Raw genomic sequence first — 27,099 nt, 5'->3', positions numbered from 1 at the left:
CCATAGAGACAGACTTTTTAATGTGGAAGAACCCTTGAAACAACGTTCTGGCTTCAGGGAGCCTCTTCTAATAATGACTATATCTACAATGCAGGGAACGCCAGTGTGGTGGTCAATAGGAAGATTGCACCTTGCACTTGTAGTCATTGGGAAGAATCCCCCCTTATAGACAGATAAAAGATCACAGGTGTCTGGGGTGACTTATCTGAGAGACAGACATTGCTCATTGACCAAGGAACCCCCAACAGCTTCTAGAGGAGGAAGCCTAATCCATGCAGATCAAAGGTCATAGGAAACGTGTCCATTGGTGGGTAATATGAACATTGGAGCAGAACAAACCTGCTGCTCGTAAAAACCAGATAAAAGCGGGGGGGGGGGGGGGGGGGACTGAGAAAAGGAACATCAATGGTAGCCACTGTATGTCCAACAACCCTCAGCCCTTGTACACACGGTCGGAGAATCTGTCGGAATGCGTCTTATCGGACCGTGTCGTCGGATAATCCGACTGTGTGTGTGGTATGCATCGGACCGATTCCGTCCAAATCTCTGTCCGACCCAATTTTCCAACATGTTGGAAATATTTCCCGACCAACTGGGCCGGACGGACCTAATCAGATCATGTGTAGAGCATTTTCATCGGACCAAGTGCCACGCATGCTCAGATCTAATTCCTACATCAAAGCTATTGGCTACTAGCCTGAATGTAGTCCCATCGTAATGAAATTACGTCATCACGTTCTGAAAGATCGGATTTTTCGCCCCAACTTGGCCCGACCGTGTGTATGCAACAGTTTCGGACACAATCCGTCGGACTAAATCCGACGGGCAAAATCCGACGGATTAGGTTGCCAAAATCTCCGACCGTGTGTACGTGGGCTCAGTGTGTCTAGTGTTCTCCATTACCACTGTGACAATCGTATTCCATCCGCTGCTATCTGATCGTTGATATTTTGGAGATCTTTATAAATGAGGTTCAGTCAGCTGATCTTCTGAAACTTTTCCTGGCAGTCTGTAGAAGGCAGAGATGCCATGATGTCCCCTCGCATTACACCCAGAGCAATGTCTGTCACCTATGAGATGATACAGTGGGAAGGATTGTGCAAGCTTGAAGAGAAGACCTCTTTTCTTCCTCCATCTCCTCACCACCCCAGCTCAGGTGGAACTAGATGGACTGGTGTCTTTATTCAGCCTTACCAACTATGACACTATGAAGGCAGCCAATGGTCAGATCCAGGGCCGTCTTTAAGGCAGGGCAAAAGGGGCAGCTGCCCTGGGCCCTGTCATTGTTGTGGGGCCCAAAATAGCTGCCTCACACTTGTCAACTATCCAGGTTTAAATTCCCTTGTCCCTTGAAGTTTTAGTCCTGTGCTGTGTCCCAATATCTCAGTATGAAGTGCTGCTACTAATGCTGCCCAGCTCTGCCCTATTGTTGTGTGCAGATGACTCACCTGCACACCCTGTGTTTACATGTAAATATGTAAATAATGGCGACAATACTAAGTAAACAGCTGTGGACGGCGGCATTGATATGTAAATAAAAGCAGCATTCATATGTATATCATGCACCCCTGCAGTGAGGAGATGATGTGCTGTAACGTCTAGCAACCAATCAGTGAGCCGTAATGATATGCCGTAACTGCTGGTAACCAATCACAATAGCTGCCTGATCTGATACAGTAAAATGATTTTAAGTCTAGCTGCTATTTATTGCATGTCTCAGAGCAGGTGGAGAGCAAAATTGTGTGGGGGGGCCCCAAGAATAATTTTGCCCAGGGTCCATTCATCATTAAAGACTGCCCTGGTCAGATCTGCTCAGATCTCTATGTGATGACCCCCAACTTCCATGTAGGAGAGGCTGGAAGAGCCGACATATCTATAGCTGTGAGAACTGGAACAGAGAATCTTCGGATCGGCCGCACACCCACACAGAGAGTAAAGTATAAAGTCTTTATTGAGGCATAAATATTAAAAGCACTGGATGGGTACAGGCAGGGGAAATGCAGGTATGTTGACGCGTTTCACACTATAGAAGTGTTTGTATGGAGGGACATGTGTTTGTATGGTGGGACATGTGTTTGTATGAAGGGACATGTGTTTGTATGGTGGGACATGTGTTTGCATGGGGGGACATGTGTTTGCATGGGGGGACATGTGTTTGTATGGGGGGACATGTGTTTGTATGGTGGGACATGTGTTTATATGGAGGGACATGTGTTTGCATGGAGGGACATGTGTTTGTATGGTGGGACATGTGTTTGTATGGTGGGACATGTGTTTGTATGGAGGGACATGTGTTTGTATGGAGGGACATGTGTTTGTATGGGGAGACATGTGTTTGTATGGGGGGACATGTGTTTGTATGGTGGGACATGTGTTTGTATGGAGGGACATGTGTTTCTATGGAGGGACATGTGTTTGTATGGAGGGACATGTGTTTGTATGGGGAGACATGTGTTTGTATGGAGGGACATGTGTTTGTATGGTGGGACATGTGTTTGTATGGAGGGACATGTGTTTGTATGGGGAGACATGTGTTTGTATGGAGGGACATGTGTTTGTATGGTGGGACATGTGTTTGTATGGAGGGACATGTGTTTCTATGGGGGGACATGTGTTTGTATGGGGAGACATGTGTTTGTATGGGGGGACATGTGTTTGTATGGAAGGGACATGTGTTTGTATGGAGGGACATGTGTTTGTGTGGAGGGACATGTGTTTGTATGGTGGGACATGTGTTTGTATGGTGGGACATGTGTTTATATGGAGGGACATGTGTTTGTATGGAGGGACATGTGTTTGTATGGAGTGGAGGGACATGTGTTTGTATGGAGGGACATGTGTTTGTATGGAGGGACATGTGTTTGTATGGAGGGACATGTGTTTGTATGGAGTGGAGGGACATGTGTTTGTATGGAGGGACATGTGTTTGTATGGAGGGACATGTGTTTGTATGGAGGGACATGTGTTTGTATGGAGGGACATGTGTTTGTATGGTGGGACATGTGTTTATATGGAGGGACATGTGTTTGTATGGTGGGACATGTGTTTATATGGAGGGACATGTGTTTGTATGGTGGGACATGTGTTTGTATGGAGGGACATGTGTTTGTATGGTGGGACATGTGTTTGTATGGAGGGACATGTGTTTGTATGGAGGGACATGTGTTTGTATGGTGGGACATGTGTTTATATGGAGGGACATGTGTTTGTATGGTGGGACATGTGTTTATATGGAGGGACATGTGTTTGTATGGAGGGACATGTGTTTGTATGGAGGGACATGTGTTTGTATGGAGGGACATGTGTTTATATGGAGGGACATGTGTTTGTATGGTGGGACATGTGTTTATATGGAGGGACATGTGTTTGTATGGTGGGACATGTGTTTATATGGAGGGACATGTGTTTGTATGGTGGGACATGTGTTTGTATGGAGGGACATGTGTTTGTATGGTGGGACATGTGTTTATATGGAGGGACATGTGTTTGTATGGAGGGACATGTGTTTGTATGGTGGGACATGTGTTTGTATGGTGGGACATGTGTTTATATGGAGGGACATGTGTTTGTATGGAGGGACATGTGTTTGTATGGAGGGACATGTGTTTGTATGGTGGGACATGTGTTTATATGGAGGGACATGTGTTTGTATGGTGGGACATGTGTTTGTATGGAGGGACATGTGTTTGTATGGTGGGACATGTGTTTGTATGGAGGGACATGTGTTTGTATGGAGGGACATGTGTTTGTATGGAGGGACATGTGTTTGTATGGAGGGACATGTGTTTGTATGGTGGGACATGTGTTTATATGGAGGGACATGTGTTTGTATGGAGGGACATGTGTTTGTATGGAGGGACATGTGTTTGTATGGTGGGACATGTGTTTATATGGAGGGACATGTGTTTGTATGGTGGGACATGTGTTTATATGGAGGGACATGTGTTTGTATGGTGGGACATGTGTTTGTATGGAGGGACATGTGTTTGTATGGAGGGACATGTGTTTGTATGGAGGGACATGTGTTTGTATGGAGGGACATGTGTTTGTATGGAGGGACATGTGTTTGTATGGTGGGACATGTGTTTGTATGGAGGGACATGTGTTTGTATGGAGGGACATGTGTTTGTATGGAGGGACATGTGTTTGTATGGAGGGACATGTGTTTGTATGGAGGGACATGTGTTTGTATGGAGGGACATGTGTTTGTATGGAGGGACATGTGTTTGTATGGTGGGACATGTGTTTATATGGAGGGACATGTGTTTGTATGGAGGGACATGTGTTTGTATGGTGGGACATGTGTTTGTATGGTGGGACATGTGTTTATATGGAGGGACATGTGTTTGTATGGAGGGACATGTGTTTGTATGGAGGGACATGTGTTTGTATGGTGGGACATGTGTTTATATGGAGGGACATGTGTTTGTATGGTGGGACATGTGTTTGTATGGAGGGACATGTGTTTGTATGGTGGGACATGTGTTTGTATGGAGGGACATGTGTTTGTATGGAGGGACATGTGTTTGTATGGAGGGACATGTGTTTGTATGGAGGGACATGTGTTTGTATGGTGGGACATGTGTTTATATGGAGGGACATGTGTTTGTATGGAGGGACATGTGTTTATATGGAGGGACATGTGTTTGTATGGAGGGACATGTGTTTGTATGGTGGGACATGTGTTTGTATGGTGGGACATGTGTTTATATGGAGGGACATGTGTTTGTATGGAGGGACATGTGTTTGTATGGAGGGACATGTGTTTGTATGGTGGGACATGTGTTTATATGGAGGGACATGTGTTTGTATGGTGGGACATGTGTTTATATGGAGGGACATGTGTTTGTATGGTGGGACATGTGTTTGTATAGAGGGACATGTGTTTGTATGGAGGGACATGTGTTTGTATGGAGGGACATGTGTTTGTATGGAGGGACATGTGTTTGTATGGAGGGACATGTGTTTGTATGGAGGGACATGTGTTTGTATGGTGGGACATGTGTTTGTATGGTGGGACATGTGTTTGTATGGAGGGACATGTGTTTGTATGGAGGGACATGTGTTTGTATGGTGGGACATGTGTTTGTATGGAGGGACATGTGTTTGTATGGTGGGACATGTGTTTATATGGAGGGACATGTGTTTGTATGGAGGGACATGTGTTTGTATGGTGGGACATGTGTTTGTATGGAGGGACATGTGTTTGTATGGAGGGACATGTGTTTGTATGGAGGGACATGTGTTTGTATGGTGGGACATGTGTTTGTATGGAGGGACATGTGTTTGTATGGTGGGACATGTGTTTGTATGGAGGGACATGTGTTTGTATGGAGGGACATGTGTTTGTATGGAGGGACATGTGTTTGTATGGTGGGACATGTGTTTGTATGGAGGGACATGTGTTTGTATGGTGGGACATGTGTTTGTATGGTGGGACATGTGTTTGTATGGTGGGACATGTGTTTGTATGGTGGGACATGTGTTTATATGGAGGGACATGTGTTTGTATGGAGGGACATGTGTTTGTATGGAGGGACATGTGTTTGTATGGAGGGACATGTGTTTGTATGGTGGGACATGTGTTTGTATGGTGGGACATGTGTTTATATGGAGGGACATGTGTTTATATGGAGGGACATGTGTTTGTATGGAGGGACATGTGTTTGTATGGAGGGACATGTGTTTGTATGGAGGGACATGTGTTTATATGGAGGGACATGTGTTTGTATGGTGGGACATGTGTTTGTATGGTGGGACATGTGTTTATATGGAGGGACATGTGTTTATATGGAGGGACATGTGTTTGTATGGTGGGACATGTGTTTATATGGAGGGACATGTGTTTGTATGGTGGGACATGTGTTTGTATGGTGGGACATGTGTTTATATGGAGGGACATGTGTTTATATGGAGGGACATGTGTTTGTATGGTGGGACATGTGTTTATATGGAGGGACATGTGTTTGTATGGAGGGACATGTGTTTGTATGGAGGGACATGTGTTTGTATGGTGGGACATGTGTTTGTATGGTGGGACATGTGTTTATATGGAGGGACATGTGTTTGTATGGAGGGACATGTGTTTGTATGGAGGGACATGTGTTTGTATGGAGGGACATGTGTTTGTATGGAGGGACATGTGTTTGTATGGTGGGACATGTGTTTGTATGGTGGGACATGTGTTTATATGGAGGGACATGTGTTTATATGGAGGGACATGTGTTTGTATGGAGGGACATGTGTTTGTATGGAGGGACATGTGTTTATATGGAGGGACATGTGTTTGTATGGAGGGACATGTGTTTGTATGGTGGGACATGTGTTTATATGGAGGGACATGTGTTTATATGGAGGGACATGTGTTTGTATGGTGGGACATGTGTTTATATGGAGGGACATGTGTTTGTATGGAGGGACATGTGTTTGTATGGTGGGACATGTGTTTGTATGGTGGGACATGTGTTTGTATGGAGGGACATGTGTTTGTATGGAGGGACATGTGTTTGTATGGTGGGACATGTGTTTATATGGAGGGACATGTGTTTGTATGGAGGGACATGTGTTTATATGGAGGGACATGTGTTTGTATGGTGGGACATGTGTTTATATGGAGGGACATGTGTTTGTATGGAGGGACATGTGTTTGTATGGTGGGACATGTGTTTATATGGAGGGACATGTGTTTATATGGAGGGACATGTGTTTGTATGGAGGGACATGTGTTTGTATGGAGGGACATGTGTTTGTATGGAGGGACATGTGTTTGTATGGTGGGACATGTGTTTGTATGGTGGGACATGTGTTTGTATGGAGGGACATGTGTTTGTATGGAGGGACATGTGTTTGTATGGTGGGACATGTGTTTATATGGAGGGACATGTGTTTGTATGGAGGGACATGTGTTTATATGGAGGGACATGTGTTTGTATGGTGGGACATGTGTTTATATGGAGGGACATGTGTTTGTATGGTGGGACATGTGTTTGTATGGAGGGACATGTGTTTGTATGGTGGGACATGTGTTTATATGGAGGGACATGTGTTTATATGGAGGGACATGTGTTTGTATGGAGGGACATGTGTTTGTATGGAGGGACATGTGTTTGTATGGAGGGACATGTGTTTATATGGAGGGACATGTGTTTGTATGGAGGGACATGTGTTTATATGGAGGGACATGTGTTTATATGGAGGGACATGTGTTTGTATGGAGGGACATGTGTTTGTATGGAGGGACATGTGTTTGTATGGTGGGACATGTGTTTGTATGGTGGGACATGTGTTTGTATGGAGGGACATGTGTTTGTATGGAGGGACATGTGTTTGTATGGTGGGACATGTGTTTGTATGGTGGGACATGTGTTTATATGGAGGGACATGTGTTTGTATGGAGGGACATGTGTTTGTATGGTGGGACATGTGTTTGTATGGAGGGACATGTGTTTGTATGGAGGGACATGTGTTTGTATGGTGGGACATGTGTTTGTATGGAGGGACATGTGTTTGTATGGTGGGACATGTGTTTGTATGGTGGGACATGTGTTTATATGGAGGGACATGTGTTTGTATGGAGGGACATGTGTTTGTATGGTGGGACATGTGTTTGTATGGAGGGACATGTGTTTGTATGGAGGGACATGTGTTTGTATGGTGGGACATGTGTTTGTATGGAGGGACATGTGTTTGTATGGTGGGACATGTGTTTGTATGGAGGGACATGTGTTTGTATGGTGGGACATGTGTTTATATGGAGGGACATGTGTTTGTATGGAGGGACATGTGTTTGTATGGTGGGACATGTGTTTATATGGAGGGACATGTGTTTATATGGAGGGACATGTGTTTGTATGGAGGGACATGTGTTTGTATGGTGGGACATGTGTTTGTATGGAGGGACATGTGTTTGTATGGAGGGACATGTGTTTGTATGGAGGGACATGTGTTTGTATGGTGGGACATGTGTTTGTATGGAGGGACATGTGTTTGTATGGAGGGACATGTGTTTGTATGGAGGGACATGTGTTTGTATGGAGGGACATGTGTTTATATGGAGGGACATGTGTTTGTATGGAGGGACATGTGTTTATATGGAGGGACATGTGTTTATATGGAGGGACATGTGTTTGTATGGAGGGACATGTGTTTGTATGGAGGGACATGTGTTTGTATGGTGGGACATGTGTTTGTATGGTGGGACATGTGTTTGTATGGAGGGACATGTGTTTGTATGGAGGGACATGTGTTTGTATGGTGGGACATGTGTTTGTATGGTGGGACATGTGTTTATATGGAGGGACATGTGTTTGTATGGAGGGACATGTGTTTGTATGGTGGGACATGTGTTTGTATGGAGGGACATGTGTTTGTATGGAGGGACATGTGTTTGTATGGTGGGACATGTGTTTGTATGGAGGGACATGTGTTTGTATGGTGGGACATGTGTTTGTATGGTGGGACATGTGTTTATATGGAGGGACATGTGTTTGTATGGAGGGACATGTGTTTGTATGGTGGGACATGTGTTTGTATGGAGGGACATGTGTTTGTATGGAGGGACATGTGTTTGTATGGTGGGACATGTGTTTGTATGGAGGGACATGTGTTTGTATGGTGGGACATGTGTTTGTATGGAGGGACATGTGTTTGTATGGTGGGACATGTGTTTATATGGAGGGACATGTGTTTGTATGGAGGGACATGTGTTTGTATGGTGGGACATGTGTTTATATGGAGGGACATGTGTTTATATGGAGGGACATGTGTTTGTATGGAGGGACATGTGTTTGTATGGTGGGACATGTGTTTGTATGGAGGGACATGTGTTTGTATGGAGGGACATGTGTTTGTATGGAGGGACATGTGTTTGTATGGAGGGACATGTGTTTATATGGCGGGACATGTGTTTGTATGGAGGGACATGTGTTTGTATGGTGGGACATGTGTTTGTATGGTGGGACATGTGTTTGTATGGAGGGACATGTGTTTGTATGGAGGGACATGTGTTTGTATGGAGGGACATGTGTTTGTATGGTGGGACATGTGTTTATATGGAGGGACATGTGTTTGTATGGAGGGACATGTGTTTGTATGGTGGGACATGTGTTTGTATGGTGGGACATGTGTTTGTATGGAGGGACATGTGTTTGTATGGAGGGACATGTGTTTGTATGGTGGGACATGTGTTTATATGGAGGGACATGTGTTTGTATGGAGGGACATGTGTTTTCCAGCGCTCTGCTATTGGTATTGTCTGCTAGAGAAGCATTGCAGGGGAGGAACGAGGAAATTCCTGTCTAAGAACTGAAAAACAAACCGCCACCTGCGCCTCACATCATCAACTCAGGGGAAGCACAGAGGCTGAAAACATTCCCCTCCTTAGGGACACACGGGGGACCCCCGCGACCTACAATACCCTGCATGGCTGATCGGGGACTTCCCACTACTACCATCACACCTGTCATCTGTGTCCAATCTACTACATCATCACATCTACATCATCACACATGTACATATGTACTATATCATCACACACGTCTAATACATTATCACACATATGTAGTACATCATCACACATTATATCTGTGTCCAGTCTACTACATGATCCCCCCAGGACACAGCCATGTATAGGAGACACTGCAATGTGCTGGTTACATAGGCTCTGTGTATAGGGGGTGTCATAGTGCAGTAGTAGTAGTAGTAGTAGTAGTAGTGTGGCGGACATACATATGATGTAATATGGAGAGCAGACAGGTCATATGTCACCAGGAGGACAGGGCACATAGCAACCCACATTACATGGGATGAAGATCATAGAGATCTCTGGATGAGGACATCATCCACCTACCTCCAGGGAAAGCACACGGGACACACACACAGGGACTGCTGGTTCTACATGACATGGACTGTGTGGGTTCAGGACAGTGAGGAGCAGATACAGGGGAGGACAGTAATAGATCAGATCTGCCACACTCAGCAGTCTACAATACAAGGGACACCTCCTAATCCTGGTCCCTGGAAATGAAGGACAACAACCAGCTCCGAGCTTTACTACACATGTCCACAGGAGTCCCACAGGAACACCTCCGATGTGACAAAGCAGAATCTTGGTAAAGCAAAGCTTCTGGCTGAGGAACACATGAGAGGGACAGTGATCACAGCAGACAGGAGCACACATGACAGCAGAAGTGATGAGAATAGACAGGTGCACACATGACAGCAGAAGTGATGAGAATAGACAGGTGCACACATGACAGCAGCACAGATCTGATCAGACAGGAGCACACATGACAGCAGAAGTGATGAGAATAGACAGGTGCCCATGACAGCAGCACAGATCTGATCAGACAGCCTCAATGACAGCAGACAGGAGCACACATGACAGCAGACAGGTGCCCATGACAGCAGTACAGATCTGAGCAGACAGCCTCAATGACAGCAGACAGGTGCCCATGACAATAGCACAGATCTGAGCAGACAGGTGCACACATGACATCAGGTGAGATATGTAGCGGTGGCCCCGCCCAGATTGCACACACTGGGATCGCTGGATGAGCGCACAGCTCAGTCCTAGAAGAACACTATGGGACTTACCCTCATTTTGGGCACCATACACACAGGCGCTCCGGATCCTATGAGGGTGAAGAATGGAGGTCTCTCCTCTCCCGGGCACTCCTCAGTATCTAGTCTGTGGACATAATAATCCTCGCACACGGCTCTCGTCTCCCCGCACACTGGTGTAGAGCTCCTCTCTCCTCTCCTCCTTCTCATAGACTCACATAGGACGGCGCTGATATCTTGTTTTGTAGCTCTCTCCCTCCGCGCTCCGCTCCGGCCCCGCCCACTCGCCTTTTATGGAAGCGCATAGATATCATTTATATACTGTATACTGTACACAGGCTCCGCCCCTCTGAGAGCGCACAGGGACCGTCACCTCACCTCAGAGGGGAGAACACCGTCCGACACCACCACACACCACCACAAATCACCTACAGAGGGACGACTACAAATCCCGTGTGTGATGTCATAGGCGGGAACTTCCCCGTGTATACAAAGTAATAGTATACATGAAGCCCCATATACTATATAATGAGGGAGAACTTCCCCATATATACAAAGTAATAGTATACATGAAGCCCCATATACTATATAATGAGGGAGAACATCCTCATATATACAAAATAATAGTATACATGAAGCCCCATATACTATATCATAAGGGAGAACTTTCCCGTATATACAAAGTAATAGTATACAAGAAGCCCCATATACCATATAATGAGGGAGAACTTCCCTGTATATACAAAGTAATAATATACATGAATCCCTGTATACTATATAATGAGGGAAAACATCCTCATATATACAAAATAGTATACATGTAGCCCCATATATTACATAATGAGGGAGAACATCCTCATATATACAAAGTAATAGTATACAAGAAGCCCCATATATTATATAATGAGGGAGAACTTCCCTTTATATACAAAGTAATAGTATACATGAAGCCCCATATACTATATAATGAGGGAAAACATCCTCATATATACAAAATAGTACACATGAAGCCCCATATATTATATAATGATGGAGAACTTCCCCATATATACAAAGTAATAGTATACATGAAGCACCATATACTATATAATAAATGAGAACTTCCCCATATATACAAAGTAATAGTATACATGAAGCCCCATATACTATATAATAAATGAGAACTTCCCCATATATACAAAGTAATAGTATACATGAAGCACCATATACTATATAATAAATGAGAACTTCCCCATATATACAAAGTAATAGTATACATGAAGCACCATATACTATATAATAAATTAGAACTTCCCCATATATACAAAGTAATAATATACATGAAGCCCCATATATTATATAATGAGGGAGAACGTCCCTGTATATACAAAGTAATAGTATACATGAAGCCCCATATACTATATAATGAGGGAGAACTTTGTGTATATGAAGTTATTGCCCAATATATGATAAATAATAATACGTTCTGACACAAGCCCAAACCCCAAGCTACAGACATAACGCAAAGCCATCCCCTCAGAATCATATACCGTAGTATATGTGTAAGTCCTGCACTGATGAGTATTGCATGTGAAACAATCCAACAATAAAATAATCAGACATGTAAGTCCATGTAAATCATGGGACTATGAGTCCATTAAAGCAACAATTCAGTGCAAAACGTGTGAAAATAAAAATCCAAACGCTCCAACGCACTCAAACAATTCAGTGAGAGCGTGCCAGACCCCTCACCAAGCCGTTTTGGGGCGCCCTCTGCACTTTCCTATTTGGTTCTCAGCACAAAGGTCACATACACGGGTTACTTTACTCCCAGGAACAGGATGGACCATGGAGCCAGGAAAGACCCCTCCCAATGGTGTCCCTGCAGTATGTACCCCTTTACTTCCACGACTAGACAGCAGTCTGATCAATGGACCCAGCTACTCAGCCATGGAGCAGGCAATCAGGCTTAAGGAAGACAAATGTTTAATGATAAAAAAATAAAGATTCTGCATTCAATTATAACACAGCAGATAGCACTCCACATAATACAAGACACAAATCTGAGCACCACTGTCTGCATATGAACCGTCAGCCAGTAGTCACCAAACTCATCCACCCCCCAGACACCAGACTTACTGCAGGATTGCAGGACTCCACCCAACGTGTTTTGTCATTACAGACATTGCCCTTGACACCTGTCTATCATGATGTAGTGTGGCAGAATAATGTTATTCAAAAAGGCAGCTGACTGCCCAGAGCTCCAAATATTTTGTCTATTCACCTATTGATCTGTGTATAATGATATATATATATATATATATATATATATATATATATATATACATATACACACACACAGTATATAAACACAGTATATATATATATATATATATATATATATATACATATACAGCATATAAGCAAGACAACTTTTAGATCATTTTACCAACAATTATATTTAAACTTTATTTTTTTCGTTTTGGATAGAGTGGAGAAGAATTAGAACCCCTGTCAGTTTTCATTGCTGTCTGTCCACCTGTTAGGGAGATTCACCCTCTTTATTTCTCCCGTTTACCATAATCATTGAAAGTGAAAGTTAAAAAAATCCTGTAATTATCAGGGATTCCCTCTCACTTCCTGTTTTGGCTATGGGACAGGAAGTGATGGTAAATCTCCCCAATGGAACACATATGGAAAAAAAAAACCTGACAGGAGCTATAACCCCTCCCTTGCTCTATTCAACATGAAAAAGTTTTGCCTTTAGTTCTACTTTAATTCTAGTACATAAAAGTAGAGAGGTCTGTATGCTGAAGATAAAGAGAGGATGGCACTGACTCATTCTTGGCAAAAAGTCACCCCCCCCCCCCCTCCCTTTGGTGAGTCACTAATGATTTTTACTCTCACACATTTGTGTAAATATTTCATCTCACTTGTCCTTCAAAGATAGAGCAAGCTTTTAACAAAGTCAGTAATTAAAATAATTTTTAGTATGAAATTTCACATCCGCTCAGTCTACTCTTACAATACAGTAGCTCCAATTTTTTTCATTTTCCTCCTGACCTATGCAATACTACCCAAGTCATTAGGGTCCACCTACCCAAGACATTAGATTCCATCTACCCAAAACATTACAGTCCATCTACCCAAGACATTACGGTTCATCTACCCAAGACATTAGGGTCCATCTACCCAAGACATTAGGGTCCATCTACTCAAAACATTACAGTCCATCTACCCAAGACATTAGGGTCCATCTACCCAAGACATTAGGGTCCATCTACCCAAGACATTAGATTCCATCTACCCAAGACATTTGGGTTAATCTACCCAAAATATTAGGGTCCATCTACCCAAGACATTAGGGTTCACCTACCCAAGACATTAGGGTCCATCTACCCAAGACATTAGATTCCATCTACCCAAGACATTAGGGTCCACCTACCCAAGACATTAGATTCCATCTACCCAAGACATAAGGGTCCATCTACCCAAAATATTAGGGTCCATCTACCCAAGACATTAGGGTTCACCTACCCAAGACATTAGGGTCCTTATACCCAAGACATTAGATTCCATCTACCCAAGACATTAGGGTCCATCTACCCAAAATATTAGGGTTCATCTACCCAATACATTATGGTCATCTACCCAAGACATTAGGGTCCTTCTATCCAAGACATTAGATTTCATCTACCCAAGACATTAGGGTCCATCTACTCAAAATATTAGGGTTCATCTACCCAATACATTATGGTCATTTACCCAAGACATTAGGGTCCATCTACCTATATTATGAGAGTTGTGTATGTGTACAGGCCCCTGCTATACACACCCAGGACTAGATTCCTATCGGTGGAAGATGCAGGCAGACAATGTCGGTGCCCTTAATACCACTCATCTGCTTGGATCATTTCTTTTACACAAAACATTTTCTTCTCTTCCAGGTCTTTATCTGGATTACAGTGATATGATAATGTGTAAATAATCATATGAAATTACTATTTATACTCATGTGTGTCCAATAGTTATACAGGGTAGAGCTGCCTCTATAGTCATATGCCTTCTGTGCCTAATATAAAAAATACAGCCCTGTATACATACTTGAGCATTGGACTGTTTTTTCAAGAGCAGGACCCCAGAGCAGACCCCTCTGAAAATCCTACCCCAACATCCATGAGAGAGAGCTTAGGGAAGGCAGGGTTCATTTTAAGGCTGCATCCACAGCTCAGCGTTTTTGCACATTTTTTTTTTTTTTTTTTTTTTTGCACATTTTGCTACAGCATTTGAGCTTCAGGTGTTTTTTCTATTAGGCTATAGAAAACAGTATCATCTGTGACATCACTTATGGCTGCACACTATTGATAAATGCCCCAACCATAGTCACAACGCTCTAATGACCTGCACACTATTGATATTTGCACTGCTTCTTGTAGAATTTCACGTGTCAGATGCTGGTGAAAGGCCTACGTGATTAGGCTTGACAAGAGTACCTGTTTAAAACTAGTACTTGTGGGATTTTATTATTAGTGTCAGGCTTTTAACATTCTTGATGCCAAAGAAATATAGATTACTACCATCTACTACACTCTGTAAGAGCCTTTTATTTTACAATGGGGAAGCCTTGAAATATTGTCCGCTCTCAGAGAACCTGCTAATAATTGCTATGTTCAAAGCTAATGGTACATTAGTGGGATGGTCAGTGGGAAGAACGCTCCTTACATTTAAGATCATTGGTAAAAAATCCCTCCCTGAAAAGCTGAACAGATTAGTGCTGTCAGAGGTGATTTATCTGAGAGGAAGAAATTGCTCATTGTTTAAGGAACCCCTAACAATTTCTGGAGGAACCCTAGGATTCTATGGAACCTTGAATGAGAATAGTTGCTCTATAACAAGCATAGATAACGTGGTTATCACCACCCTAGCCACACACCATGGATAGTGTTTTAATGAGACGCAACAATAAAATCCCTGAAATATCCTATCTGCTGGAGGAGTCTAGTGAACATGTACGTTGTACATTTACATTGCGACCATCGGATTGGAAAAGCGAATAGAATTCTAGGACGCATCACTAAAGGGATCGCCAGCAGGAGGAAGGAGGTTCTGATTCCCCTATAAAGATCTAGTGAGACCTCATTTAGAATACTGTGTCCAGTTCTGGAGAGAGATGGTAACAAAAAATGGTGAAAGGTCTGGGGGATAAAACATATTGCGAGCGACTTCAAGAACTTAATACCCTGTTTCCCCAAAAATAAGACCTAGCGTGATTGTCGGTGATGGCTGCAATTTAACCACTTCAGCCCCGGACCATTTTGCTGGCTTAAGACCAAACCACTTTTTGCGATTCGGCACTGCATCACTTTAACTGACAATTGTGCGGTCGTGCGACGTGGCTTAATTGAACAAGGCGAGGTTAGAAGCTGATTGGTTACTATGCACAGCTGCACCAGATTCTGTGTGCACCAGTTTTAGTAAATCTCCACCTAAGCCCTCATTTACACTGAACACGGCTTTGAAATCGTTCTAGTTCATATGAACTCACAATTTCAAAGCCACATTTCAGTCTGACTTTTCTAAAAGCTCAGACAAGCTTTATACTGTAAATTCTGGACTCTGAACGGATGTAGAGAAGAGAAGACTATGGATAAACAGGTAAACTTATGTAGTAGGTTTGTTTGATCTGTGTATCACTTGAGGATTGTCACGTCACTGGGTATATGGGAGGGTTTACAACCACTTTAACGTGCCATAGAAGACTACGAGCAGGCAGATTTTTTTGTGGTGGTACATTGGTTTTGTGGTGGTGGTGAGGTAGGTTAATTTTATTACAGAAGAGACTTGCAATACGTAGCCTGCTGGCTTGTAAGTTTTTAAATGTTGCCTTCAGTTTCTCTTTAAGCATATAAAGAACATAAATAGTAAAATGTGTGCAGATACTGTTGGATGTTGGATGTGCCCTGGGACTCAAAGCTGAAAGGTTCTGAAATATATATATATATATATCGATGGCGGCCCATCCATAGAGGGTGAATGTGCGCCACTTCCCATATCCCTATGTATGTGCCCGGCCCCCTGATCTACATATCAGAGTGCAAGACCGTGGATTCCAATGTGGGGGTGGGTGTTTTTTTTAAACACCCGATTAGAGCCAGAGGCTCTGATAGGCTTCAAAAAAGGGTGGCCTCAGAGCGCAGAGCATTGCACTCTGATCCCTCCCTGTTGTGTGATGATAGCAATTTATTTTTTTGCTATTTTCACACTAAAGTTCCTCCCCACCAATCAGGAGACAGGTCCTGAAACCTATTTCCCAATTGGCCAAAGAGTCAGGCGATCCTATTGGATGCCTAGTGCTTTGGCGGAAGAGGAGACACAAGCTTGAGGAGCAGGCACTGGAGCCGCCGCTGCCTGCACTCCAGGAGAGGAGGAGAGGACACCACATCCCCCCACACAAGCAGGTAAGTGCCAGACCACCCATGGGGGGGATGCTGTCAGTGCCGTGCTGCATCGCCCGGTGGGAGGGATGCTGTCAGTTCCCCACCACTGGGGCGGGGGTTTGTTTGCTGCCCCCCCAAAAAAGAACCCACCAGCCACCACTGATATATATATATATATATATATATATACAGTATCTCACAAAAGTGAGTACACTCCTTACAATTTTGTAAATATTTTATTCTATCTTTTCATGTGACAACACTGAAGAAATAACACTTTGCTACAATGTAAAGTAGTGAGTGTACAGTTTATATAACAGTTTAAATTTGCTGTCCCCTCAAAATAACTCAACACACAGCCATTAATGTCTAAACCGGCGGCAAAAAAAGTGAGTACACCCCTAAGTGAAAATGTCCAAATTAGGCCCAATCATCCATTTTCCTTCCCCGTCCCCAGTGTTATGTGACTCATTAGTGTTACAAGGTCTCAGGTGTGAAGGGGGAGCAAGTGTGTTAAATTTGTTGTTATCTCTCTCACTCTTGCATACTGGTCACTGGAAGTTCAAAATGGCACCTCATGACAAAGAACTCTCTGAAGACCTAAAAAAAAAGAATTGTTGCTCTACATAAAGATGACCTAGGCTATATGAAGATTGCCAAGACCCTGAAACTGAGCTGTAGTTCCAAGACCATACAGCGGTTTAACAGGACAGGTTCCACTCAGAATAGGCCTCGCCATGGTCGACCAAAGTAGTTGAGTGCATGTGCTCAGCGTCATATCCAGAGGTTGTTTTTTGGGAAATAGACGTTTGAGTGCTGCCAGCATTAATGCAGAGGTTGAAGGGGTGGGTGGTAAGCATGTCAGTGCTCAGACCAGAAGGAAGCCTCTTCTAAAGATGATGCACAAGAAAGCCCACAAACAGTTTGCTGAAGACAAGCAGACTAAGGGCATGGATTACTGGAACTATGTCTTGTGGTCTGATGAGACCAAGATAGGCTTATTTGGTTCAGATGGTCAAGCATGGTGGTGGGAGTGTCATGGTCTGGGGCTACGTGAGTGCTGCCAGTACTGAGGAGCTACAGTTCATCGAGGGAACCATGAATGCCAACATGTACTGTGACATACTGAAGCAGAGCATGATTCTCTCCCTTTTGAGTCTGGGCTGCAGGGCAGTATTCCAACATGATAACGACCCCAAACACACCTCCAAGATGACCACTGCCTTGCTAAAGTAGCTGAGGGTAAAGGTGATGGACTGGCCAAGCATGTCTCCAGACCTAAACCCTATTGAGCATCTGTAGGGCATCCACCAGCTCCATGATGTCATCATGAAGAAGTGGAAGAGGACCCCAGTGACAACCTGTGAAGCTCTGGTGAACTCCGTGCCCAAGAGGGTTAAGACAGAGCTGGAAAATAATGGTGGCCACACAAAATATTGACACTTTGGGCCCTATTTGGACATTTTCACTTAGGGGTGTACTCACCTTTGTTGCCAGAGGTTTAGACATTAATGGCTGTGTGTTGAGTTATTTTGAGGGGACAGAAAATGTGAGATACTGTGTATAAAAATAAATGTGTGTGTATATATATATATATATATATATATATATATATATATATATATATATATATATATATATGTATATATATATATATATATATATATGTATATATATGTATATATATATATATATATATGTATATATATATATATATATATATATATATACACGCACACAATTTTTTCTGTATTTCTATTTTCCTGATATGAGCTTAAAATTGGACATTAATGATGGCTACTGGCAATGAAACAAGCCAAGCGTGTTAATCTTATGTGCAGAAAGATAACATATGGAAATGAGATATTGCCATTTTTTTGTTAAGATAAAAATCATATTGCACCGTGGATACATTATTCATGTGAACTGATCAGAAAGCACAGATGACGCCCTTTCTCGTGGGTTTACCGGTAAAGTAAAATGTTATTAATAATGGTTGGCAGCCCTGCATTTTCGCTTACCATTGTACAGTATGATGTGACCATAGTACAGGGACTTCCTGAGCCAAATGCGATTCTCGGACAGCCCAGGTGTTATTTTACACCGCAGGGAGCTGCTAATTCACTATAGCGGCGATGTCACTAATCCGCAATTATAGATGATGACAACACACGTCATCAATTATTCCAGTGTAAATCACAGAAATCATAATAGCACAGCATCAGTGTTACATGTGTAAAAGTAATCATTTGTAACATGCTTTATCCCGGGGAGCTGCTATTTGCTTCATCGTATGGAGAAAGCAGGGGATTTTACACAGGGGGAGATTCAGCCCACAATCTATACGTGGGAGGGAGAAGTGGGGGCGAGAAATTAAAGAGCCTCAGACAGAGCTTTTCATTGAAAATGGAAATACGGCGAGCGGTTTTATTGGAAAGAGGAACTCAGTTTCTTTACACTGAGCTGGCGATCGTCCCATGACGGTCACAGGGAAATTCTCAGCACAATCAGTCCTTTCGCTTCATTTTAGGAATCACAACATTTTCCACAAGTCATGATAATGTACAACGGCGACCAAAGTGATATGTCATGTGACAAATGAGGATCTGGGAACAAAAACCCCTGCCCTGCCCAAACACACTCTACACACCAATCAAAGATTACGGCTACATTTGTTAGTGTTATAATACATTTTTTTTACTTTTTTTTTACATTTAATTTTTTTTTATAGTCTACATGTAAAAGTCACTATCTTAAAGTGGTTGTAAACTCAATTTTTTAACTTTTACCTACAGGAAAAAGGCTTACCTGTAGGTAAAAAAATATCTCCTAAACCTGTACGGTTTAGGAGATATTCCCCTCGGTATGCGCCGCTGACTGCAGCGGCGCATGCGCACAAGGGGATTCTCGGCCTGAAAATCCGGCAGTGGCAGACCGGCCGGAATGAAATCTCCCGTGCGCATGCGCGGGAGTGACGATATCGCGGCTCCGGCCACTCACAGTGCCGGAGCCGCGATACCCGGAAGAAACGCAGAGGGAGCATGTCAGCTCCCTCGGCGTGGATCGGGCCAGATGTCGGGGCCTCGTTCGAAGGTAAGTATTTCATTATGATTAATTATAACGTACATACAGATTCTACTACTTTTAGTTGATCTCTTTGCATTGCAACTCTGCATTAGACACTAGTTAGTTTCCACAATCCATGACTTAACTTCAAAGTTCACACAAATACGTTTTAAATTCAAACTGTAGCACTGACGTAAGTATTTTTTTCCACAGTAGCGTGACAATCCCTCCACTTCCGGTCTAACTAATGACTCTCACCTTATGGCATGGACCCCTGTGCAAACAGGTGGTCATGCAAGCGGGTATCAAAAGGGTTAACACAGACCATAAACTTCTCTCACGTCTCCTTAGATCGCAACAAGGACACCAGGTCATGGGTAGAAATAAAAGATCTAAGTGCTCACCGCTTAAGTATAAGATTACATTTTTGTGTTCAAACACAAACTACTTACATAAAGATGATAAAAACACAGCATGTAAAGATGTAAAGCCGACAATCGTGTTAATTCTGTAGGGCAGCAGCGGGTGACGTCATGCATAGCTCCTCCCCCATACGCGTTACGTTCAATCAGAACTTTGACGTCACCGGATTCCTCCCCCTTTTCCCTTCATTGGCAGATGGAGGCCCTTGGGGAAGGAGGGAGGAGTCCCGTGACATCGATGTCTGTGACGTCACTGGATCTCCGACGGAACTCCCTGAAGACCCGGAAGCCGGCAGAGAGGAGAGTACCGATCAAAATAATTTTGATCGATCAAAAAAATTAACAATTAATCGAGGAATTAATCTTTAATTTCCACAACCCTAATTCTATGTAATATAGTAACAGAAATATGTAAAATTACATAAAAAGTTACTTTAAATTACACTTTAGAGTAATAAGTAAAAAGCACACAATGGCAATTTTATTAAGTACACCTATCTAGAAATGGCTTCCCTTTTGCTTCCAGATAGCATGAATTAATCACAGGGTTCAATACTTATATATTTGTTATTCCCATATTTTTTTTTCCTTTTTATGAATGTTAATGTGTATTTCTGTGCATTTTATACATGCACTGCTTTTGTTACTGAATACAGGCATACCCCACTTTTAATTACACATTGGGGTTTATTTACTAAAGCTGAAAAGTGCAAAATCAGGCTCACATCTGCATAGAAACCAATGAGCTTCCAGGTTTTATTACCAAAGCTTAATTGAACAAGATGGAGTTAGAAGCTCATTGGTTTCTATGCAGAAGGGAGCCTGATTTTGCACTTTTCACCTTTAGTAAATAAACCCCATTGTGTACTTAAAAGTGGGGTATGCCTGTATTCAGTATGCAAAGCGAGGAAGAAACATTCAGAAAAAGGATTTTGTATGGAGATGGCGATGCGATTTGTGTGGAACTGCTAAAAAATGCAGAAAATAGCATAACACATGAGTTTTGTGCATTTAACTTTCGTTTCATTGCCTTCTATGTCGAAAAAAGCCCTAAAATACAGCATGTCCTATATTTCAAAATGCCTTAAAAGAGGAACTTCCCCCAGGCATGGGATTAATAAAAGTCAGCAGCTACAAGTAGTGTAATTGCTGACGTTTAAGAAACACTTATTTACCAGCCTATGAAGTCCAGGACTGTCTTCTACACAGCCGATTGTGCTCAGGGTTCTCGTCTTCAGCACTGCCATCTTAGCTTTGGGAGTTGGATTTTATCTCATGATTACTCAAAACTGTCCCCTACTACACATGTGCAAGACATCGGACTGCTGTGAGACTGGTCCTGTAGCCTCTCGGGATGTGTGACTTTATCCCAGGAGGCTCTAGGTGTGAGGGGGAGAAAGGAGTGGGCTGAGTTATTGTCATCTTGGCCCACCTTCACCCCAAAAAATACTGTGAATTTTGTCTGGGAGGAGGAAGAATATGAGAATTACTTTTAGTTTCAGGTGAAGGTCTGCTTTAAAGTAGTATTATGCCGCGTACACATCAGTTTTCGTTGGAAAAGTCTTGGATGGTTTTTTCGATGGAATTTAACGCTCAAACTTGGCTTGCATACACACGGTCACACAAAAGTTCTGTGAACTTTTGACCATCAAGAACATGGTGACGTACAACACTACGACGAGCCGAGAAAATGAAGTTCATTGCTTCTGAGCATGCGTCGAATTGTTTCCGAGCATGCGTAGGATTTTTGTGCTTCGGAATTGCTACAGACGATCGGAATTTCAGATCGGAACTTTTTCCGTCGGAAAAATAGAGAACCTGCTCTCAATCTTTTGCTGATGGAAATTCCACCAGCAAAATTCCACCAGCACAAGTCTGATGAAGCATACACACGGTCGGAATTTCCGACCAAAAGCTCTCTTCTGACTTTTTCTGGCGGGATTTCCGATCCTGTGTATGGGGTATAAGACTCAAAAATGTAAAAAAGGCAGTGTTCTTATAACAGAAGAGACCCTAATGGTCTATTCTATCAAAAATGCATTCCCCTGCCTGTCGGCGGTAATGTACACTCAGCCACGCATGCACAGTTCAGTGTACATTGCAGTACCTCATCTGTGCCAGAGTGATGTGACCCCTGTGCACATGCACAGGAATGATGTCTTGTCAGCCTGGCCATTGAAGAGTCCGAACACATGGAACCCGGAAGAAAGTCCAGACAAAAATGAAAGTACATGTGCCCCGAGAATTGGGGACAGCCGCAGTACTGGAGGGCACAGTGACGGCTGCTCTATTAGGGGCGCAGAGGCGCTGCCCCCCTTATCCATGCGCCCAGCCCCTAATCTACATGTAGGGCACCGTACGCAAGGATTTCAATGTTTTTTTTTTTAAGTACACGATTAGAGCCTGATGCTCTAATTGGCTTAAAAAAAGGGTGGGCTCGGGATGTAGAGCACTGTGCCCTGAGCCAACCCAGTTTGTGTGACAATAGTGAATTAATAGTCGCTATTGTCTTCCTGCTTCTCCTCCCGGCCAATCAGTAAGACCCCATTGGTCAAGAGGAGAAGCGACAGTATTGGCTACAGAGGAGGAAGAGACACAGGAGGAAGCCAAAGCTGCCCACGACCTAGATGGGAGTGCAGAGCTGTTTGGCAGACACCTCACCAATGTGACACCTCCCCGCCTGAGTCACAGTGACAGTCTCTCTCCATGCCAGGTGGTCCCTTCAGTTCACTCCAGTCCAAATAGCAATGACAGTCCTTGCCTTGCACCATGACATCAAACAACATGCTCTGCTAGACCCGTCCTCCGCCTGCACAGCCCAAATACACTGTTGCAGACACTAGGGGTGGTCTTGTCCGGCTCCGGACTGGAACCGTGCATGCTCAGTTCCGAGGCGACACAGCCATATTTTAAACTGGCTACCTTTTCTTGTCACTGGCATTTTTCCATCAGATTTACCAAAACCATATAATATGAGGTCAAACCTTGGGCATTTCAATGTGTATGCAATCAGGCAGGCCCTTGCACTACAGGGTTTTGGTAAATCCGAAGACAAAAATCAGCAGAAAATCTGATAGTGTGTATGAGGCTAAAGTTTGTCACCATTCCACGAGCAGGAGCAATCTTGAAGCGTGACATGTTGGGTACCGATTTACTCGGCATAACATTATCTTTCACAATATTAAAACAACTTGGGCTAACTTTACTGTTGTCTTATTTTTTAATTCAAAAAAGTGTATTTTTTCCCAAAAAGTGCGCTTGTAAGACCGGTGCGCAAAAACAGTGTGACAGAAAGTATTGCAATGACCGCCATTTTACTCTCTAGGGTGTTGGGAAAAAAATGTATAATGTTTGGGGGTTCTAAGTAATTTTCTAGCAAAAAAAAAACTGTTTTTAACTTACACTTAACAACAAAAAGAGGCCTGGTCCTTAAGTGGTTAAAAACCATAATGTATGAAAATCCTGGTAGGTCGGCAGACTCTGAGATTTGACTATCACCGTTCCTGCCACCAACAATCCTTATTTAGTATATCACACTTAGATCATTCCCATTCTAATATTGTTCTAAAAACAAGTGAAACTCTTGACATCGATGGTAGGTCTTATGGACTGAAATGCATCAACATGATTCATTGTTCGGCTATTTGTGTTAACAAGCGCGTGTATCCAATAAAGTGGCCACTGGGTGTCTGCCCATATTTAAATACACCATAGTTTCCCTTTAAAATTAGTATATTAATTTTATAGTTGCCATTTCTGACTGGATGTATGTCCAAGGCCATTGTCCTTATCCTAGTTGTAACACCTAGTACATTACCAACCTGGAATAAGTATGCGGGATGGGGATTTAGACCTCTGGATTTCATTTGACTCCTGCCTGTTCCATGCCAGCGACATACTAGGTAGTAAATCCAGGATCAGGATGACTGAAACAGAGCTTGTATCATTAAAAAATGTCTGAAATGCCTCCTACCATATTACCATATTTCTATCCTATAAAACACTAACTATAGCTAAACGAGGAACTAGATTGCAATCTTATAGAGCTTCTCCAAATAGCTTATACATAAATTAACAGCTAAAATTTTATAGGAGGAATTACAACTGTGCTACAATCACAAAGCCATCTCAAATGGCTTTTTGTATTTCCTTGGAAATCTACCGTATTTATCGGCGTATAACACGCACAGGCGTATAACATGCACATTCATTTTAAAAGGGAAGTTTCAGGAAAAAATTATTTGGGTCAGCGTACATCTGCAGCCTCATCATTGCCATCAATGCAGCCTGATCAATGTCCATCTGCAGCCTCACAAGTGCCATCAATGCAGCCTCATCAGTCCACATCAATGCAGCCTCATCAGTCCACATCAATGCAGCCTCACCATTGCCATCAGTGCAGCCCGGACAATGCCCAATTGCAGCATAGAGGGAACAGGAAGGGGGGTGGGACAAGTGCTGACAGAGTACATACAGTGAGAATCTCCTATTATAGACAGAACAGTGGCCCAATGGTGGCCCAGGAGACGGGAATTCCTATTACAGAGGCCACCAAGCAAACAGGAGATTCTCACTGTATATAATCTAACGGCGCTCATCCCGCCCCCTCCTTGTCCCCTCCGAGGCAGGTAAAATTTAAGTATTGGTGTATAACACGCACACACTATTTGCAACCGATTTTCATGGTGAAAAAGTGAGTGTTATACGCCAATAAATACAGTATTTATAAAGATCGGCAAAATACCTGTTTTAACTTATTTGTTTTATACAAAATAGTGCCCACCTTTACAGACCTGTAAAAGACTGGCATGAAAAGGTGGAATGGGAAATTGCACGGCAAAAAATGAGTGAAGTCTGTAAAGACTGCCAAAAAGGGTATTATATGTATATGAAGAAGGAAGAAGAGCATCACACTATTTTTTCAGAGCAAAAATGGTTTATTAGTCCTCAAATTATAAAAAAATAAGGAAATTGAATCCAGGTTGTAGAGCTTGTTCCAATTGTTAGTTTAGCATCTAGATGATAAATGGGCATTCCCAAAGCAGGTTATGGACCAAGTACTCAATTTTAGCTAAGACTCAGATTCCAGTTACAAAATAATAATCCTTTATTAAGATATTCCCCGTTCAGTAAAAGCTTTCAAGCCCTAAGGGATGGTGTCCCCTAAAAGTCTCGAAGTACATTGGCTGTGGTTTTTGGACTTGTGTGTTCTTTGCAATTACTACCCATATAGAATGACGGAGCCTCTGTGGATATTATTGTACATCTTTAGTAATGCATGCTTTGTAATATGGTTTGCTTTCGCCTCTAACAGCAGATACACCTCTAGGTAGGCATCCCCTTTCACTTATTCTCCATACTGTCATTCTGGTCATTACTATTGTGTAACTGGAGAGGCTTTCATCTAGCTGTGCATAAGCGTGCGCACAGGGTGTGCTGGGTGTGCCCAGGCACACCCTAATAATCCAGTGTGGTGCCGACCTCCCCCTGCTTCCTCTCTCCCTCTGCAGTGCTGCCAGCTTCCCTCCTCTCCTCTCCCCTCCTCTTCCTTTTCTGAATGAACACATTCTTAACTGAAGCATAGTAAACTATGTTTACTGCAGGCTGCAGAGACAGGGACTGGGGAATCTCTGTCCTCAGTTTCTTTTTCTATCTCAAAAGTGAGACATCAGGGGTCTGTTTAGACCCTTGATATTTAACCAAAGCCCCATAACGGGGCTCCTAAAAAAAAATATATAAAAAAAAAAAATAATAGAAAATTATATTGTAAAAGATAATTAAAAAAATAAAATTGTAAGAAAAAAAAAAAACCACTGACATCATCCACTGCCCTACTGACACCAATATTTTCTCTACTGGCACTGTCCACTGCTCTGCTGATATACACGCATGTGTGATTGTGGTCTGGTATGCACACCCTATTGCAACAGGCTGCATACACCAATGTAGCTGTGGTTATGTTAACATTAGTGATGGCCGAACGGTTCGCCCGGCGGTCGTTTCGCGGCGAATTTCCGACTTTCGCCGTCCGCGGGTTCGAACGCCTTTTTCCGTCGTTCGCCCCGGCGGACTTACGTGTTTAATGTATACAAGAACTTTAACCTTTCGTGACACGTTTATCATGTGTTACAGGACAACCAATTGAGACATGACAGCTCATGGACACTTGGACATTCCCCCTAACCTATAAATACACCCGATCCGGTGGCCATTTTACATTCTTTCTTCTGTCACTGTAGGGAAAGGATCCTGTGTGGAGTAGGGACAGAGAAAACGCTAGCTATTTGGTACACAAAAGTTCTTTTCAGGACTGGTATAGGTGTTAGGTCAGCAGCCTGAGTTTCTTTTGTCAGTTTAGATAAAGGGACAGAGCGCTGTATGCTGCTATTTTAGGGACAGCTCAGCCAGATTAGTCTTTCTTCATCATCATCATCATCATCATCATTAGCTGTTACTATCAGGTCCACAAAAGAGCTGTTCCAGCTAATCGTTCCAGCCTACTCTTTTTTGCCAATTTGTATAGGGACAGGCAGGAAGCAGTGTGTCAGGCAGTGAGGATAATTTTAAAGACTTGCTGTTACTATTAGTTCCACAAAGGTTCTTTTCAGGACTGGTATCAGTGGTACGGTAATAGG

General features: G+C 43.0%; 1 protein-coding gene across 3 annotated transcripts in view; it reads right to left on the bottom strand.

Annotated features, from left to right (window-relative positions):
- Positions 1–27,099, bottom strand: part of RASGEF1A (RasGEF domain family member 1A) — a 588,956-nt gene that overhangs the window by 67,406 nt on the left and 494,451 nt on the right. Inside the window, exon 1 of one of the 3 annotated variants that reach the window (XM_077453951.1) lies at positions 10,594–10,798. The exons of the other annotated variants lie outside the window; for them this stretch is intronic. Coding sequence (XP_077310077.1) covers positions 10,594–10,770 — 177 coding nt within the window. The 5' untranslated portion in view covers positions 10,771–10,798. Of the gene's footprint in view, positions 1–10,593; positions 10,799–27,099 lie in introns of those variants that run through there. 3 annotated transcript variants of the gene reach the window in all.

The sequence above is a fragment of the Lithobates pipiens genome, unplaced genomic scaffold, assembly GCF_037356315.1.
Source record: "Lithobates pipiens isolate NorthernLeopardFrog02 unplaced genomic scaffold, aLitPip1_a1.2 Scaffold_25, whole genome shotgun sequence".
Classification (NCBI taxonomy): domain Eukaryota; kingdom Metazoa; phylum Chordata; class Amphibia; order Anura; family Ranidae; genus Lithobates; species Lithobates pipiens.
This window is presented reverse-complemented; position numbering and strand designations above follow the sequence as displayed.